Genomic DNA, 17621 nt, shown 5'->3' on the forward strand with positions numbered 1-17621 from the left:
ATTTTTTTAGTCACTAAGATTGTAGTAATTTGTTATACAGAAAGAGATCACAAATACGGTTTCCTTATTTGGATCCTAGAACAGAAAAGATATTCACAGAAAAACCAGTGAAATCCAAATTAAGTCTTAAGTTGAGTTCCTAATACTGTGCCAATATTATTTCCTTTGCATTGATAAATGTGCCATGGTTATATAGCATGTTAATATTAGGGGGAACTGGGTGAGGATATGGAAACTCCTAATGTCTTTGCAACTCTTCTGTAAATCTAATATTATTTCAAAATACAAATTTAAAAAACACTTCTGGGTATTACATGTTATCTTTATAAAGAGAATATAGCAAATTTGAGGAGAAAAAATAAAGGTATCAGGGAGCCACAAGTCTGGGGGTAGAGATTCAACAACCAGGCCTTAGGGGGTGTCACAGTGTGATGATAGGCTAGAAAAGAGTAGCAAGTGTGGTGCTCACTCTGCTGGGGCAGACACAGGACCAGGCCTGATGCCTGTCCTGGGAGTCAAGTATCTGGGTGAGGAATTCTAGGAATATTTTTCCCCAGCTTTCAAGATACTCGTGTCTGTTTACCTCTATTTATAAAATTTCTCGAAAATGTCAACATCCATTCTGAAATAAAGTCGCTTACCTGTTCCTGGCCTTTATGGTTTCTATCTTTGCCCTTTCTTCTATCTGGAATGCCTCTAATGTCTGCCAGCAGATACATTCACACACTTCCTTATCCATTTCAAAAGAGAACTTTCCAGAAAATCTTTGACCCCTTTGCCCTCAGTGACACTTTTCAAATCAGAGCCCTCACTCACCTAACTTTACCATTTAGCTCTTCATCCATTTACCAGTTGTTTATCTTCAGATAGTTAAATTCTATTCCTGGGTTTCTTCAAACATAAACTGGAAATAAAAATCAGCATATTCTTGATGAATATTCCTTAGAATGATAAATCAGGTAAAATACTTGCAACTATTAGGAGAGTGCCTCCTGACAGGTATTTAAGGACGAGTTGCTTTTGGTTGTTTTCCTCCAGCCCCTCTTTCTAGCTAAATTCTTTTATCCATCTCTTACATCTATTTCTTCCAAGAACCTTCCTTCCTCTTGGCCTGAATGAGCCATGTTCATTGGATAGTCTAAAGGACAGGAGACTCTTTGCCAAAGTTAAAAGCGCATCAAACACGCCTAGCATTTATTATTTTAATCACAAACCTACAGACCCCTCAGTACACTCTCCTTGGGACTTGGGCCCAACAATTGAGTTGACAGCCTTGAGAGTATATATGTAGTAAGAGGGGTGGAGTTGGGTGAGGAGCGTCTGTTGATAACTCTGAAATGAGGAAGATTCCTCCAAATGGAGAGCTGGGTGGAAGTCAGTGGCTGTGGGTGACCTAGCTTCTGAGCAAGTGGTCAGTAAAAAATCAGATAAACAAAAGAGGGATACATGCTTTTGTAATCCTTCCTCCAAGCCTCCGCCTTGGTGTGAAAAGCTTCCACTTTTTCCTGGGCTGGAGAAACCCCTAGAAGGGTCCCTTCCTTCATCGTGTTCCTCTACATGTTAAAAAAAAGTAATGGGGTGCTGGTACCTGGACTCAGTAACTCCTACTCCCCATCGCCTCCCCAAACTGCCCTTCAAGGAAGGAGTCAGGACTTTGCCCGAAGGTAGGGGTCTCTCACTCGTGATCTAGGCCTGTAATGTCAATCCACAAGATTTCAAGGTCTGCCCTCACCTCCAAGGGCAAGGTCAGCACAGAGCCCTCCTAGGTTAGGTCACCTTGGTCTCAGGTTAAGGCAGGGAGCTTAAGTAACACTCCTCCCTGTAGTGGAATGCTTGGATGCAATGTTGCTAAGGGACAAGGGCTGTGATTGCCACATGGTGGCCTGATTGTATAGACTCCATGCCTGAAATACCCCTACTGGGTTATTCCTAGAGGGGAGGGACGGGGCCTGGCTCCTTTTATTGCTGGAAGACTGAATTTCCAGGTGAAGGTCCGGCTCTCATCCTCACTTATGTTCCTGGCCTGGGCAGGCCAGGGCATGGGTCATGGGGAAGGGGCAGGGCTTCAACCCTCAAGGCAGGGACCCTGTAATTCCGATTCCTCTTCCTTGCTAGGATGGACTAGACTGACCATTCTAAGATACGGGATGGAGCAGTATCCTGACACCTCCTGATGCCAGGAGACCTGGCTAGACAGTCATCAGGGGACTGGGATGGATCTTATCCTGTCTCCTTCCCTCACCTGGGCAAGGGCAGGTACCATGGGGCAGGGGTTGAGGCTGTGATGTCCTGAAGACAAGACCCTGATCTTGCAGCTGGCTGGGCCTGTGGGGAAGGGGTGGGGTATCACCTGACTCCTCCTCCTTGCCTGGTAGGGTTGGGGCCTCATCTCATCTCTTCGTCCAGAAGACCTAGGCAGGACCACCTCATGGGAGGGTGAGGGAAAAGGCAGGGCCTCATCCTGACTTATCCTCCTTTCCTGAGTGGGGAAATCCCAGGGGAGGGGTGAGGCCTGATCAGGACTCTTCCTCCATGCTGAAGCTGCTGCGGCGGCTGCTGGCCTTAGAGACAGCGGGAGACACAGAAGAGAGCAAGGGGTCAGAGGCAGCCCGCAGTGGGGACAGGGTGCCCCCTGACAGTCCTCCCACCACTCCCTCCTCCTCCTCCATCAGAATGTCCGTTAGTCCCAGGTGGAAGGGGTCCCCCAGATCCCCCAGGTGGTCACTGGGAAAGTGCAGGTCCAGAAGGGCATCCGAGGGTGGCACTGGGGGCTGCTGATGGGGAGCACCCTGAGCAGGCCCCTCTCCTGCATGAAATGTTGCTGTGCCTGGCCTGCCCTCCTCCTCAACGTCCAGCTGCTCTGGCTTGAGGCTGTCAGAGGCTGAAGTCGTGGCCAGGGAAAGCAGCCCTGGGGTGGGAGGGACAGGCAGACCATGGATCTGGGCCTGCAATTCAAGCTCCTGCAAAAAGTAGGGGATAGGTATGGGGTAAGATGGAGTTCAGAGCCCCTCAGAGGCAGAGGAGTGTAACAGTTAAAAGGGCAAGTGGTCTGGGTTTGAATTTAGCCTCCACCACTCACTAGTTGCATAACTTTAGGCAAGTTACTTAATGTTTTTGAGCCTAAGTCCCAATCGGTAAAATAGGTATAATAACGGTCCCTGTCTCATAGGATTGTGATGATTAACTTAGTAAACGGAAATAAGGCTCTTGTCACAGTGCATGGCACAAGATCAATGCAATGCACACTAGCCAATATTTATTATTCTTGTTAATGTTATGAATACTACTTATTGCCATCATCATCAACATCATGGGAGTCGAGAAGCCCCGGGATCCCTAAAGTATGCCAGGAAGGGAAATCCTGGCCTGTTCTTCCCTTGCCTCTGCCTACAGGAAGCCCCCCACCCTCACCCCTGCCAGACCTGTATTCGGAGCTGCAGGCTGCGGTTGGCTTGCTCCAGGGAGCGCTGCCGGCTCTCCAGGTCCTTGGAGCGTTGCTGCTCTTTCTGCAACTTGCGGATGTAATCTACAGAGGCTTTCAGGATAGTGCCTTTGTTCCAGCGCATCTCCCTGTGGGGCCCAAGGAAAGGGAAAGAAGGGAGTTCTGCACATGGAGTCTCTTGGGAGCCAGGGAAGGGTGTGTGTGTGTGTGTGTGTGTGTGTGTGTGTGTGTGTGTATGCACCAAGTAGATGGAGTATCTTAACCCATGTGTAGAACTTGAGGTGGGGGTACATCAAGGGTATGAAATGCTCACACCCTGCCTGGAACCTTCCACCAGTGTCCCAACTCCTATCCCTGAAGCCAGGAAGCCCACTATGATCTGACCCCTTAGTGCTCCTTTCACTTCTGATCCTGATTCGTCTCACTACATCCACACTGGCTTCTCAATGCTCCCAGGACATGAAAAACCGTTCCCACCTCAGGGCCTCCAAGACCAGCTATGCCCTCCACCTTGAACACTCTTCCCCGAGATACCCATACAGCTCCTGCCTTCCCTCTTTACGCTGTTTATTCAAATGTTTTTGTCTGTTGGGGCTTGTTCTATCCCCACCCTCCTCACCCCAAATTGTAACCCACCCCAGCATTTCCTCATCTTCCTCCCATTCTTTATTCTTCTCCACAACACTCATCATAATCACATGTGGGCTGTCCGTCTGCCCCCGCTAACATAAGTTCCATGAGGTCAGGGGGTTTTGTCTGTTTTGTTCCCTCTGGTCAACTCAGGACCTAAGGACGATACCTGGCATAAAGCAGAAGCTCAATATGTTTCTTGAATAAATAATGCAAGCATGAAATAGAAAACTAAGTGCCTAAGTCCTGCATGGACTAGACGAGGCGCATGGACCATAATGTCACAAATCTAAAATTTTAGGTGGGGACACAGCAAGGGGCTGTGACCTTGCTTAGGGTGAGGAAAGCTGAGTGGAAAGGGGCCAGAAGAGCAGAAATGCTGGGTGGTTCCTACCCAGGTTGTCCACTCCCCCAGGAATGACTTTAGGGGAGTGGGGACCCTGCTCCACCTTCTGCCAGCCTGGGGCTTCCCAGCCCACACTCACGGATCACTGGACTTGGGGATGAGGGTGCCCAGCTCCTTGATCCTGTCATTAATGTTGAATCGCCTGCGACGTTCAACTTTGAAGGCAGGGGAGAGAAAGAACGGGAAAGAGTTGTCAATAGGCCAAGGAGGGAAGAGAAACTGGGGTGTTGGGCAGCTGTTGCAAGGAGGGGCCCCTCCAAAGCAGGTTAGGGTACAGAGCAAGGCAGGACCGAACAACATGCTGGCAAAGGCACACACTCTTACTCACTTAGGTTGTGATTGTCTTTCTTCTGCCGTTCCTTCAAAAGGGCCTTGGCCTCTGTCTCTGGAAGAGAGTGGGAGTGGTCAGGGCCTCTGGGCACAGGAAAAATGGAGGGCAGCATTGCTACTAAGGCAGCTTTGGTGGGCACAGGCTGGGAAAGTGACTTTTTCAAAAACGTCACTCTTTTTACTATTTTTCAAGAAGCCATGGTGACAGGCCATTTGCTAAAACCAAAATGAGAGACAGTGGGGTGAAAGCAGAATCAATGGGTCATGTGGAAAAAGAGAGCAAAGAGTTTCCATTTCTGTCTGCGCAAACCTCTCACCCCAGAACTAGGCCCACCCCCAGACCTGGTAGACATGGGACTAACCCTGGCCCTTACCAGAGATCTCCCGTTTGATGTTGGGCAGCTCAGCTGGGCAGGAGTTGCTGACAGTGATGGCAGGTGTGGCCACACCCTGACTATTGTACACATCAAGCAGATTCCCTGACACGGGCAGCTGGAGGCAGACATGGAAGACTAATGATGGTTGGGTGCAGACCCCAGGCTTGGACCCATCTTGGAACAAGGCTCTTGACCCCTCCACACAACCCCAAAGACAAGCCCCCTAATGCAAGGACTGGCTCATTACAGGCACTCTTCCTTCTCCTTCAAGGGAATCTCACATGGTAACCCAATCAAGAAGGACAGGATCAAGTGAATCTACCCGGTTTTACCATGGGACTGGAGCCTTCCTGGCCTATTCATTATGCCCCCATAACCTCTAAAATCCCTCAGTGATCTCTGAAGCCTGGGGCTGGCTAAAAAATGCTCCAAAACTACCCTTCTCAGGTCTTCATCAGTTCCTATGCAACATTTCAGTCTATTGCATTCCTCCTACCCTTGGCATGACATTCCAATTCAGCATTCTTGGAACACTCCAACCCAATCTTCTCAGACCTTGGGAAATTGTCATGGCAACGTTCCTTCCCAAATCTGACCTCTGGAGAGTTCCAGCTGGATCTCTACTCTTTTGCTGTGACTGCATTGCAACACCTTACATACATGGTCCCTAGCTGCCATGTACCAGGTTCCTGACTCTAGTATCTTCTTGCACCTTCTGATCTCCCAGGACTTCTTGTCCAACTACAGAACTAGCACTGCTTTTATGTCTGTCTAGACTGTTTTCTCTCATTTACACTCTCCTGGATATACTGGAGACATATTAATCCATAAGTAATTAGTCCCAATTCCTTGATATGACTTCATCTCTTAAAACCCCCACCAATCTGCTGGATACATTTATTATAAGGTCCCAATCTCTAGCTGTGTCCAAATCAAGAAAAAGTTCTAATAAACCAGTACCATTTTTATATATGCTTCTATCCTCTTGATAAACTGGAAAGAAGCAAAGCTACAGCCACTTGGTGCATCCTAAAGCAAGTTATGGGACTATTGGAATATTCCAGAAGCAGAATGTTACAATTTATTGGTACATCCCTTGCTCTAGAAAGTTTTATCCACTCTATACAAGACTCCAGCCTCTTGGCATAGTTCACTGTAAGAGACATGGTACATTGTAATCATTTCAAGGTCCAACCATACTAAGTTTTAAGACTTTTGGTGTGTTCCAGTCTCTTGGTACATTTGAAATTCTACAAGAGTCCCACCTCTTGGTCCCTCCCGCAGTGAAGCTTAAGTGCCTTGGTATGCCCTAATATCTCCATGAAGTCCCCACCCTGTATGTATCAAAAACTACAAGGTCCACACCTCCTTGCAATCCAACACTAGGACCTAGGGCACCGTTATGCCCCATTCTCATTATACAGTCTCCCTCTCTATCTTAGTATAATCCAAGGTGAGGGTCCCTTATACATACAGCCAGCCCAGGTGTAGTCTCAGTGATAGAGGGATGTGCTAATTGTTTCAGGGCCTCACCGTGCTGGGGAGCTGTAGCCCCGCAGTGCCTCCAGGCAGATAGCTGAGCATCTCATCATTGTAGCTGGACTCCAGGCTGATGATCTCATCAATAACATCATCAATCTGGGGGAAGAAGTATGGAAGAGGGTTAGAAAAAGCTCGAGGGAACAGGAAGAGGAGGGTTGTCTGCAGCCACGTACCTCCTTCTCTGAGCTGGACCCAATGGTGAGTAGTGCCATGGGGCTGTTGGGGGCACTGCCTGTGGGGCCAGTAGCATGGGTGGCCTCAGGGGCAGGGAGTGGCTGAGCACTAGCAGCCCCTGGTGGTGGATTGAGGGCCTGGGATGCCAGCTTGGGTCCAAGTGTGGTGGACAGGTACTGTTTCACCTGCTGCCGGCGTGCCTGCTGCAGGTGGTAACGTGTTGGGTTCTCCAGATGTGTCTGCACCTGTGGGATAAGGGGGAGGAAAGACAGGAAGAAGAGGGCTCAGAGAGGTGATTCTGAGTCTCAGCCCCACCTTCAGAATTTATCTGTTCCTACGCTCAGGCCAGCAAACTGGGCCCAGACTCTGGGAAATCTCCACCCCCCGCCCCAGCAAATACTGGTTAAGTATCCCCCAGGACCCACCTACGGCTTGGAGAATACCTGTTTCTGGAGCCCTCTGTCACAGTCCCAAAGACTTCCCCCTCATCTCTGACATCACCTAACAGACCTAGGAACTACACACCCCAACGGCCAAAGAACTCCTAATACATTACACATACATGGGCTTTTCTAAAGCTACTCCAGATCCCACGGTCCACTCGGGGCACTCCTTACCCTCCATGGCCCACCGAGAAGACATCCTATGATCCCCTAAGAACCCCTTACAACTCCATAGAAACACCTCAGAAACTATAAACACAATGGGACACTAGCACAACCTACTTTAACAGTACTGTAACCTTTCTTAGAGCCCCAGGACTTCACCCAAAAGCCACTTGAACCAATTCCAAGTCACCAGGACCCCCCTCCTAGGGCCTTTGGACCTTACCTTGAGCACCTCCCTGGGCACCTGAGCAGGGGGAGGACGGCCCAATGTGTGGCCCCCAGCAGAGACACCAACCACAGAGATGGCAGGAGAGGCAGGTGCAGGACTGGGGAAGGGAGAGGCTGCAGCCTGTTCCTGACGCTCACGCCTCTCCTGCTCCTGGGCCTGGGCCCGCATTAGCTGCTGCCGCAGCAAGACCCGTGATGAAGATGATGATGACATGGCAGGGGTCCGGGAGCCCCCTGCAGAAGATGATGCAGACGCAGTAGCTGGGGTGGCTGGTGTGGCCTGCAGTGATATTGGGAGGCTGTGGAATGGGAAATATGGGGCCATAGGTAAGCTAAAAGTCTCAATCCAAATCTAAGGAGTCAAAGTATGATAGAGTAATCGCAGGAACCAGGCCTGGTAGCAGCCCTTAGGGGTCAGTCTGGTGGGGGAATTTTAGCCCTTCAGTCCTTATGGTGAAGCCTGGATTTGGGCTTGTTCATATATTGAGCAAATGCTACCTCTTGGCTCTGGGAGAGGGGCTTTATCCCATTTAAAGGAGAGCAAAAGAAGATAAAATTGAGTTTGTGGCAGTAGATGTGAAAACAGAGGGCTCATAAGCTCAATTGGAGCTGGAGATGCTCCCTGAGTTCCTGGGGGTGGGCAACAGGCTACAGGGGCAATAGCAGGCCCTTCTTCCTCCCCTGCCTAGGCCTCTAGTTCCAGGAGCTAGTCGGTCTCGAAAATCTCAGAAATTTCACAATCCTCTCTTCCTGCCCCTCTTCCAGGTCCCCTCCCCTCTCTTAGAGCCCAGGCCCATGACTCAGCACATTTAGACTTTCAAGCTTGGGGGAAAAAAAAGAAGAGATCAGCAGGGGTTCCTCAAGGACTGGGTGGGGGGGTAAGTTTGTTGCATGGGGGAGGGGGTGAGCAGGGGCTGTGGGTATGACTCCTCCCAGTAGCTGAACTTGAGCAGGCCAAGCCAGATTTCTGGGCATTCTAGGCAGTCAGTATGCCATATTTGTGAATGAATGGGTATGCAAGTAGGGTAGGGGTAGGCAGAGGTCTAATCCAAGATACCGGCTTCCTAGCTTGGCTTGCTACCTGCTTTTCCTGGACACCTTTTCCTGCTTTTTCTCTTTCTGGCACCTCATTTTACTATCTGGATAATACAGGCTGCTGGAGAGAATAGGCTGGGCTAGCACTGAGGGCCTCTGCCCACCAAAAGGAGATAGAGGCGCCTGAGGAATTAAGAAAGGAGTCAGATAGAGCACATACCTTGAGTGTAGTGATAAGGGCTGGCTTTTGAGCTCGTAGAAGCTGTCAGGATCAAGGACGTTTTCTAATTCGATGTCAGCAACAATCCCAGATTCCGGAAGCAAAGAGTTCAGGCTGAGGGTGTGGGGGAGGTAGGGGTGGTGGTCAGTTTTTGTATGGAGACCTCACTCCCCGCCCAAGAAGACAGAGATGGGGTGGGGGAGATACAGAGGGAAACAGAGTATATCTCTAACATTTGGCCACTCTGCTGGGTACCACCACCATGAATTCCTCCGTTTTCTCCCCTCCTCACACCTCTCTCCCCTCCCCATTCTCTTTTGCTGTGTTACCCCTAGTCCCTTAAGATTCAAAATAACAAGAGTGCCTGAATCTCAACTCCTCGTTCTAACACGCACGTGTAACCACAACCTGGGTTTGAGGAAAATAGAAATGAATTTAGGAATGACGATTCACTTTGCATGCTTCCTGACTTTGCATAGAGTTATCCCAGCCCTTCACCCCCTACTGTTTTCCTGGCAGCCAAATGTGAGCCCACAGTTTGTCCACACACATGCAGCACGGTAGGGACATCCCTCAGCATAACAGCCCATTGTAACACGAACTGAATGCATCACAAAGAGAACCGGGGTCGAGGATTCACTTTACAGAAAGATCCATCACTTTGCAAATGAGTTCCCCTCTCCTCCACCCCAGCCAGAGTTCCTGGGGTACCAACACAGATCCAAATACAAAATGAAAAACCAAACGCTCCCCTCGGTTCAACAATCTGGATTATAAGAGGGAGAATCTGGGTGGAAGATCCGCTTTATGAGAGCTTTCTTTCCTTGGCTGGATGAGCCTGTCCAGCAATCTCTGCTTTTTCGCTAGATCTAAATGCACACACACATACCTCCAATACCAGCACTCACTGATTCACAAAAGAAACTATGTATACCCCTCTCTTTCATCTATTCCCACCACTGTGATTATCTAGGTTGTTATAAAGGCATTAGAAGATGGTTAATTAATATACGGAAAGGATCCTGCTCAGCCCTCCATGCTGGGTGCAAGATCCTAGTGTGTAGGGAAAATCAACATGCACAGGAATGGATTTAATCAAAGATTTAGAATCCTAAGAGATTATGGGTGACTTCACTTGAGAAAAATTCTCTCCCCTCCACAAGGATCTGTCTTCCTTCCTTTCTTCACCCTCAGACAGGGCCCTAAAACCACCCAGGAAGTCGAGAAGAGGAAGCTCAAGGAGCCACTGAGCTCAGCACAATCTCAGGCAAGAAGGCAAAGCCTCCTACCATCTCGCACACCCATTGCACAGAAATTTTAGAGAAGGGGGCTGAGGCTTCCAAGGCTGCTGATGGAAGTGAGGATAAGAAGCCAAACAGGACCCACCCAGGCAGGGATGGTGCAATTGGGGCTCATTCCAGCTCTAAAGACAGATTCAAGATTATCTCCAGGGTCTGAGAGACAGACTGGGAGGGTGAGATAAAAAAGAACATGTGTGTGTACGGGGTGAGCAGGGCTTGGCTGAGAGGTTAGGGCAGGTGGCTACAGGAATGAGACCCTTCTCTGAGTTCCAAAATAAGGTCTAAGGCCTTCCTTCTCTGAGCTAACAGATAGCACCATCTCCATCACCTCTGTCTGCCTGTCTCCCATTCAAGCCCCTACAAGGGTGTAGGAAGAGGGCTTTTCCACTATCCCTGAGATCTGACCCAGCTGGGTGGGTGGGCAGAGGTGAAGGGATTATTCTGGTCAAGTCTTGATGAATGTTGCTTCTCTTGTTCACTCACACTCACAAGGCTGGTCCCACGCAGCGTATCTGAGATGTCCCCAAATCTCAAAAGATTCATATTACCCCAAACACAGCCTCCAGCAACCAGCCATTGGGAATCACCAAGCTCCCAAGACGTCACCTCTGTCCCCTAGGACCCCTTCCTTGACACTGAGAGAAAAAGTCTCTTAAAATCAGTGCCTCGCCTACAGGGTGCCCCCTCAAATTCATCCCATTGATGCCTGACTCTTCAAGGACCCCAAATCAGCCTCTAATCAGAGTCTCAGTTCCCCAAGTTCAGCTATCCTAAACCAGTTTCTGGATACAAAAGAATATGTTCCTCTAAACCCAGTCAAGCCTCCGCCCCCAAATCTGAACCAGGCGTTCTTTAATGCACTTCCCCGACTCCTTTAAGCCTCAGTCCAGGCAGGCCTCCGCCGGATTCCTTAAGTGTCCCCCCAAGATGGGCACTCCGACGTCCTCCAAGCCTAGGCCGAGGGCCTCCAATCCCAGGCCAGGGTCCCAGCTGCCCCAAGATCAAGCTCCCGAGAACCCCAGTCAGCACTACCGACCCCAGGCAGCCCCGCACCTGAGCAGTTGGGCCGAGTCGGCCGGCCTCCGTTCCTCCAACACCACGAACACGGCTCGAGGGCCCTCCGCGCTGGCCTCTATGCCGTCCCGAGCTGGCTCGGCTGCATGAGACATGACGCCCGGCCCCGGGCGAGCCCTGCCAGGCCGGTCGGGCTTCGGCCCGGTCCCCCTAACAAAATAAGAGTCCCCGCCCGCCCCTGCTTACCACTGCCTCCCCCGCTAAGCCATGGATCGAGCTCTGCGCGGGCGGGAGGCGTCGAAGAGATGGGATGGGCTGTGAGTCATCCCCCGCCCTGAACAGACCAACACCCCCAAACCTAACCCTGGACGACCGCCCTCCTACTCCTCGTCCTCTTCCCCCTCCTCCCTGGGCTGGGGAAACTCCACAGGAAGTGACCGCACCGAGGATGGACGGCTTGCCGAGCTCCGCCTTCTGAGTGAGGCGGCCAACAGTCAAAGGCTGGTTCGAGGGCCCGCCCTAAGCTACGCCTCCTACTAGAAGGGAAAACTGTATTGGCTGGCTCTCATTCCAAGAAGGGAATGCCTAGGCCATGCCCTCGGAGGCAGAGGCAAATCAGCGAGAGGTAATTTGTTAAGCCTCTCCTCCTCTTAAATTATTCCCCCCGCCCCGCAAAATAGTAAGTCCCTCCTAGGGTCCTCTGCGCCTGCGTACCGATGGCCAGTCGGCGCGCAGAGAATCTTCAAGCCACGCTTCTAGCTGCGGAACCGCGCCCCCTCTTGGCCAATTTTCGTAATATCTGCTTCGTAGAACACGCTCCTCAATCTAGCCAAAGCCATAACTAGGAGGGCTAGGCAGCTACGTTCCTTGGAGATGCGCACCATAAACACCGCCCTTTCGGTGCCCACAGTCCAGTCGCTCAGCTGGTCTTCTTCAGAGCGCTCCGTCTACTCTGTGTCTTCTAGATATGCCATTGTAATAGATCGTTGTGCTACACAGTAGGTGCTTAATAAATCCTTGACAGATGGATGAATTAGTGGAAGGATAGAAATTAGATCTGGTCCTTTCGGTGAATGACTTCTGGAATCATAAAGACCAGAGTTTGGAAATGGGGAAGGGACTTCCCCTCTTTGAGCTTCAGCTTTCCTGACCTGTTAAATGGGGGTTATAATACCTGTCTGGCGGGGTTGTTATAAGGATTAGAAATAATTTATGAAAAGTACTAGCAGGTTATTTGGCATACAATAAACTCTCCAAACATAATTGATTTATTCATTTGTGCACTGATTCAACTAACATTTATTGAGTTCTTCTGTATGCCAGATATATGCAAACCGGCTTGCACACAGCAAGGGGGGCCCCACCCATACCTTTGGGTGCCCAGTCAGCTCACAAAACACCCGGACCTACAACCTTCCCTTCTTCCTTACATCCTAAGACCCTGTCCATCAGTTGGACCTCTGGGAACTTCACTGAGCTCCTATTTGTCTTGCACCTCCCTGTATTGGCACCTTTATTTACCAAGGCAGTTTGGTAAACATGCACAACCTTACATGTTCACACACACAACCATTATCCACATAATAAAGATGAAAATTCTTCTAATAAAGGTGAAAAATCAATTCATTACTAATAAAAATTCCAAAATGGAACTTGTAGACTTGATGTTAAAATTCCTATGGTTACTTAAATATGTAAGAATATCTAATTTTATAAAAGAAGAAGAAAAATGAAAGCATTGTCTTGTTAGATTCAAAATATATGACAAAGCTCTAGTAATTAAACGTTGTGATATGAAAGTAGGAATAGAAAACTAGATAAATGATACAGAAATAAAAGAATCCAAAAATCGAACTAGGTATTAGCAGGAATTACTAAATGATAAAAGTTATATTTCAAATCACTGGGAGAGAGATGGACTATTTACTAAAATGATCTGGGGAGAAATAACTATCATTTCGAGAAAGGGATTAGATTCCTAATTTACACAATTCAGAAAAAATATTTCCAAATTGGCTTAAGGCCTAAACAAATATCAGAACAAAATATTTTTGGAGAACACGTTTAAGACTTTGGCAAAAGAGAAGGCTTTCTTAAACAAGAAACAAAAAGCAACACAAAGAAAAGTAAAAATAAGCAATATTTATTGGTCATTCTTGGCACTTTATCTGCCTTAATCCTCACAACAGACTTCTGGGGAGGTTTCCATTTATTATCCTAACCTACAGATCTGGAAACCAAGGTACAGCAAGGTTGTCACTTGCCCTAGAATACCCCAGTTTATAAAACCTGGGATTCGAGCCCAGGCACTATACCACCATACATTACTATTTCTCCAGTTTGACTACACCAAAATATAAAACGATAATCTGATAAAAGATGCTACAAAGTTAAAAGACTTGCGACAGAATGAAAGAAAAAAAATTACAGCATTAGATCCACAGGTTAATTATCAGTCACCCCAATCCTACAAATACCAACTTCATACACACATCCCAAATATCTTCATAAATGCTTCCCCATCACATACCCTGCACAATAAAGCTATCCTTGTTTTCTCTCAGTTTCTCTCTCTTAATCTCTTGCTCACAATTTCACAACTTTTCCAACACTGTTCTCTCTCTCTCTCTCTCCCTCCCTCTCTCCCTCCCTCCCTCTCCCCTTATGCAGCTGAGATTTAATTGAGAGACAACTTCAAGGTGGAGTGAATGGGAGATATGAAGGGAGGAAAGAGGGCAGTTAGATGGTGAAGTTGGGGGATGTTTAGGGATAGATGAGAACGGTGATTGAGGGTAGTTTTGGGTGAGGTTGGAGTCTGCTACAGGACAGTTTGCATGCAACTCAATGATCATGTGAAGATCTTCAGGAGGAATGGGGCTGCTAGAGGACAATTTAAGAGTACAGACGGGAGCTATTGGAGGGTAAATTGGAAATAGAATTGGGGATTGGAAGATGGTTTGGGGTGCAGTTGGAGAGACTATGGGAAGATAGTGAGTTTAGAGACAGAGTTTTGTCTTCTGTAAGGTAGTTTAAGGAATAGTTAACTGTCATAGGGTTGTGCGGTAGGCTGACTAATGGTCCCTCAAAAGATGTCCATATCCAAATTCCTGTAACTGTTACCTTATATGCAAAAAATAAAAAAAATACAAAAGATTGCAGATGTGATTAAAGTAAGGATTTTGATATGGGGGAGATTATCCTGGATTATCTGGATGGACCTTAAGTATAATCACAAATTACTTACAAAAGGAAGGCAGAGGCAGATATCACAGACAAAAGAGGAGAAGGAAATTTGATCATAGAGGCAGAGATTGTAGTGATGTGGCCATAAGCCAAAGAATACAAGCAGCCACCAGAAGCTGGAAGAGACGATAAACAGATTCTCCCCAAGAGTCTCTAGGAAGAGTATGGCTCTACTGACACCTGATTTTGGCCCAGTGAAACTGATTTGGGATTTCTGGCCTCTAGAATTGAGATAGAATAGATTCCTTATATTTCACTTGATCTTAGCCAAAAGGCCAAGGAGCAATTAGATTTCTTATACTTTAAACTACCAAATTTGTGGCAATTAGTTACAGGAGCCACAGGAAACAAATATAGACTTTGATAACTGGATGTGAGATGCTTCTGTGTCTTAGTCTGCTCAGGCTTCCATAACAGAATACCACAGACTGGGTGCATTAAACAACAGAAATTTATTTTCTCAAGTTTTAGAGGCTAGAAGTCCAAGATCAAGAAGCCATCTGAGTTGATTTCTGATGAGGGTTGTCTTCCTGACTTGCAAATAGCTGCTCTTGCTGGGTCCTCATGTGGCCTTTCCTTTGTGCACATGCACTCCTGGTATCTCTTTTCTTGTAAGGACACCAGTTCTCCTGGATTAGGGCCCCACCCTTATGACCTTATTTAAGCTTAATCACCTCCGTAAAGGCCCTATTTCCTAATACAGTCATATCAGGGGTTAGATTCAGCATAAGGATTCTTTTTTTTGGGGGGGGGTTGCAATCCAGTTCATAACATGTTGTAACAAATACCTAAAAATGTTGAAGTAGCTTTGGAATTGGATAATGGGTAGAGGCTGAAAGAATTTTGAGTCACATGACAGAAAAAGCCCAGATTGCCTTGAACAGACTGTTGGTATAAATATGAATGTTGAAATCACTGCTGGTGAAGTCTCAGAAGGAAGGAAGGAACAGAGTAGAGAAATACTACACTGTCTTAGAAAATATATGTATCATCAGAAACAGAATGTTGATAGAAATTGAATGTTAAAGGTATTTCTGGTGAGGGCTCAGGAGGAAATAAGAAACATGTTATTGGAAACTGTAGCAAATAAGATCCTTATTATAGAGAGGCAGAAAACTTAGCTGAATTGTGTCCTACCATTGTGTGCAAAGCAGAGCCTGTAAGTGATGGACTTAGATATATAGCTGAGGAGACTTCCAAAGGAAGTGTTGAAGGTACTGCCTTGTTTCTTCTTGCTGCTTATTGTGAAATGTCAAAGGAAAGAGATAAACTGAGGGAAGAACCATTAAGCAAAATGGATCCAGGATTTGATGATTTGAAAAATTCTCAGGCTGTCCAGATGGCAAAAGACACAAAATTTAGGAGATTTGCTGTCAGGAAAAATATGCTTTGGAGAGAAAGCCAACAGTGTGGTTGGATCACTTCTTGTTAGTACTAAAGAGATTAGGTGTGTGACTCATGGACCTTCTTAACCATCTCAGCAGAAGTCAGGAATAGAAATGAAATTATCCATGAAAGATTTGTGGAGGATCCTCTTGTCTAATGGTATGAATTCCTGTGATTTCCATGGGAGATCTACAAAGTTTTTGAGAATATTATACTGCCAGAAATACTATCTGATTGGCTTAAAAGAAACAGAGACAGGATGAAATGAAGAAAGGATGTTGGACTCCCAAAATTCTACTGGAAGAATACTGGCTGAAACTACTCAGTTGCCAACGTATGCGGCCCTTCAAGAAAAAGGAAGAATGACTTGGAGCAGAACTGTGGGCCCAGAGGAGGAGCCTCAAGCCACAGTGGATTATTCCCAGGCATTGAAGCCTGATGCCCTGCTAGATTTCAAAATTACTTGGGACAAATGACATCTTTTTTCTTTCCATTTTCTCCCTTATTCTACGCCTGTCCCACCATTGTATTTTGGGAACAGATAACTTGTTTTCTAGTTTCACAGGTCCAGAGATGGAGAGAAAGTTTGCCTCAGTGTAGATTATACCCAGAGTCTCACTCATACCTGATTTAGATTATTTAGATGATGAGATTTGGAACTTTTGAGCTGATAATATTAAAGTGAGATTTTTGAACTTGAGTTGATGCTGTAATGGGTTGAAACTTTTGGGATGAGGTACATGGGTTATGTGCGTGGGATGGATGTATATCTTTTGGAGCCAAAGAGTGTACTGTTGTAGGCTGAATGATCCCGCCAAAAATATGCACATCCTAATTCCTGGAACCTGTGAATATATATATCTTAGATGGCAAGAAGAAGGAGAAGGAGAGAAAAAGAAAAAAAAAGGAGAAGAAAAAGAAAAATGGCTTTGTGGTTTGCAGATATGATTAAGGGAAGGATTTTGAGATGGGGAGATTATCTTGGCTTATCCAGGGAACCCTAATTGTAATCACATATGTCTTTAAAAGAGGAAGCCAGAGGTAGATTTGACAGACAGAAAAGGAGACGGCAATGCGACAACGGAAACAGAGGCTGTAGTGATGCAGCCATAAGCTAAGGAATGCTAACAGCCACCAAAAGAGAAAGCAGTAACAAACAGATTCTCCTCTAGAGCCAGAGGGAGCATGGCTCTGCTGGCACCTTGATTTTGGTCTTCTGGACCCCAGAACTGTGAGAGAATACATTTTTTATGTCTTAAGCCATGAAATTTGTGGTAATTCATTACAGCAGCCACAGGAAGCTAACACAGATGACTTGGGGTAGCTTTGGGAGTTGCTGGAGGGACTTATGGGTATGTTTGGGGTTTATTAGGGAAGTTTGAGGGTATAATTAGGGGACATTGGAAAGTGTTTGGGTACAGTTGAAGCCATCAAAGGAAAGACTGAGGTATGGTTTGGTGGTCACTGGAAGGAGAGCAGTTTGGAGGTATAGTTAGGAGACTGGAAAGATAAATAGGGGATGTTTATAGAGAGCATTAAGGCTATTATAGATCAGTTAGGGTATAGTTGGGAGTTCTTGGAGGGTGGTATGGTTGGGAAATTTTTGAAGATGTTTTGTGGATGTAGTTGCATGTATTTTAAGACAAAGTTGGGTATAGTGGTCATTAAAGAGTGGTTTGGAGCTA

The 17621-nt window shown here is 47.0% G+C and overlaps 1 protein-coding gene across 2 annotated transcripts; it reads right to left on the minus strand.

Annotated features, from left to right (window-relative positions):
• Positions 1-1156: 1156 nt before the first annotated feature.
• TFE3 (transcription factor binding to IGHM enhancer 3) lies at positions 1157-11729 on the minus strand. Of its 2 annotated transcripts, XM_016153315.2 has the most exons (10): positions 11347-11729; positions 8993-9106; positions 7733-8036; positions 6901-7146; positions 6719-6823; positions 5183-5300; positions 4807-4863; positions 4558-4633; positions 3423-3570; positions 1157-2960 (listed from the first exon to the last, which is right to left on the minus strand). In XM_016153315.2, the coding sequence occupies exons 1-10, from the start codon at positions 11460-11462 to the stop codon at positions 2517-2519; spliced, it is 1728 nt and encodes a 575-aa protein (XP_016008801.2). In that variant the 5' UTR covers positions 11463-11729; the 3' UTR covers positions 1157-2516. The 2 variants fall into 2 exon arrangements, with proteins under 2 accessions (XP_016008801.2, XP_016008802.1); XM_016153316.2 differs by lacking the exon at positions 11347-11729 and having other exon boundaries at positions 7733-8017; positions 8993-9105.
• Between the last annotated feature and the right edge of the window lie 5892 nt (positions 11730-17621).

Source organism: Rousettus aegyptiacus, unplaced genomic scaffold, assembly GCF_014176215.1.
Source record: "Rousettus aegyptiacus isolate mRouAeg1 unplaced genomic scaffold, mRouAeg1.p scaffold_m13_p_9, whole genome shotgun sequence".
Taxonomy (NCBI): domain Eukaryota; kingdom Metazoa; phylum Chordata; class Mammalia; order Chiroptera; family Pteropodidae; genus Rousettus; species Rousettus aegyptiacus.

Excerpts from the sequence above, each read along its gene's own strand:
- TFE3 (XM_016153315.2), bottom strand. The coding sequence starts at position 11,462 with ATGTCTCATGCAGCCGAGCCAGCTCGGGACGGCATAGAGGCCAGCGCG. Across the intron at positions 6,824-6,900 it reads GGTCCAGCTCAGAGAAGGAG|ATTGATGATGTTATTGATGA; the intron begins GTACGTGGCTGC and ends TTCTTCCCCCAG. Across the intron at positions 3,571-4,557 it reads ATCCCCAAGTCCAGTGATCC|GGAGATGCGCTGGAACAAAG; the intron begins GTGAGTGTGGGC and ends TGGGCCCCACAG.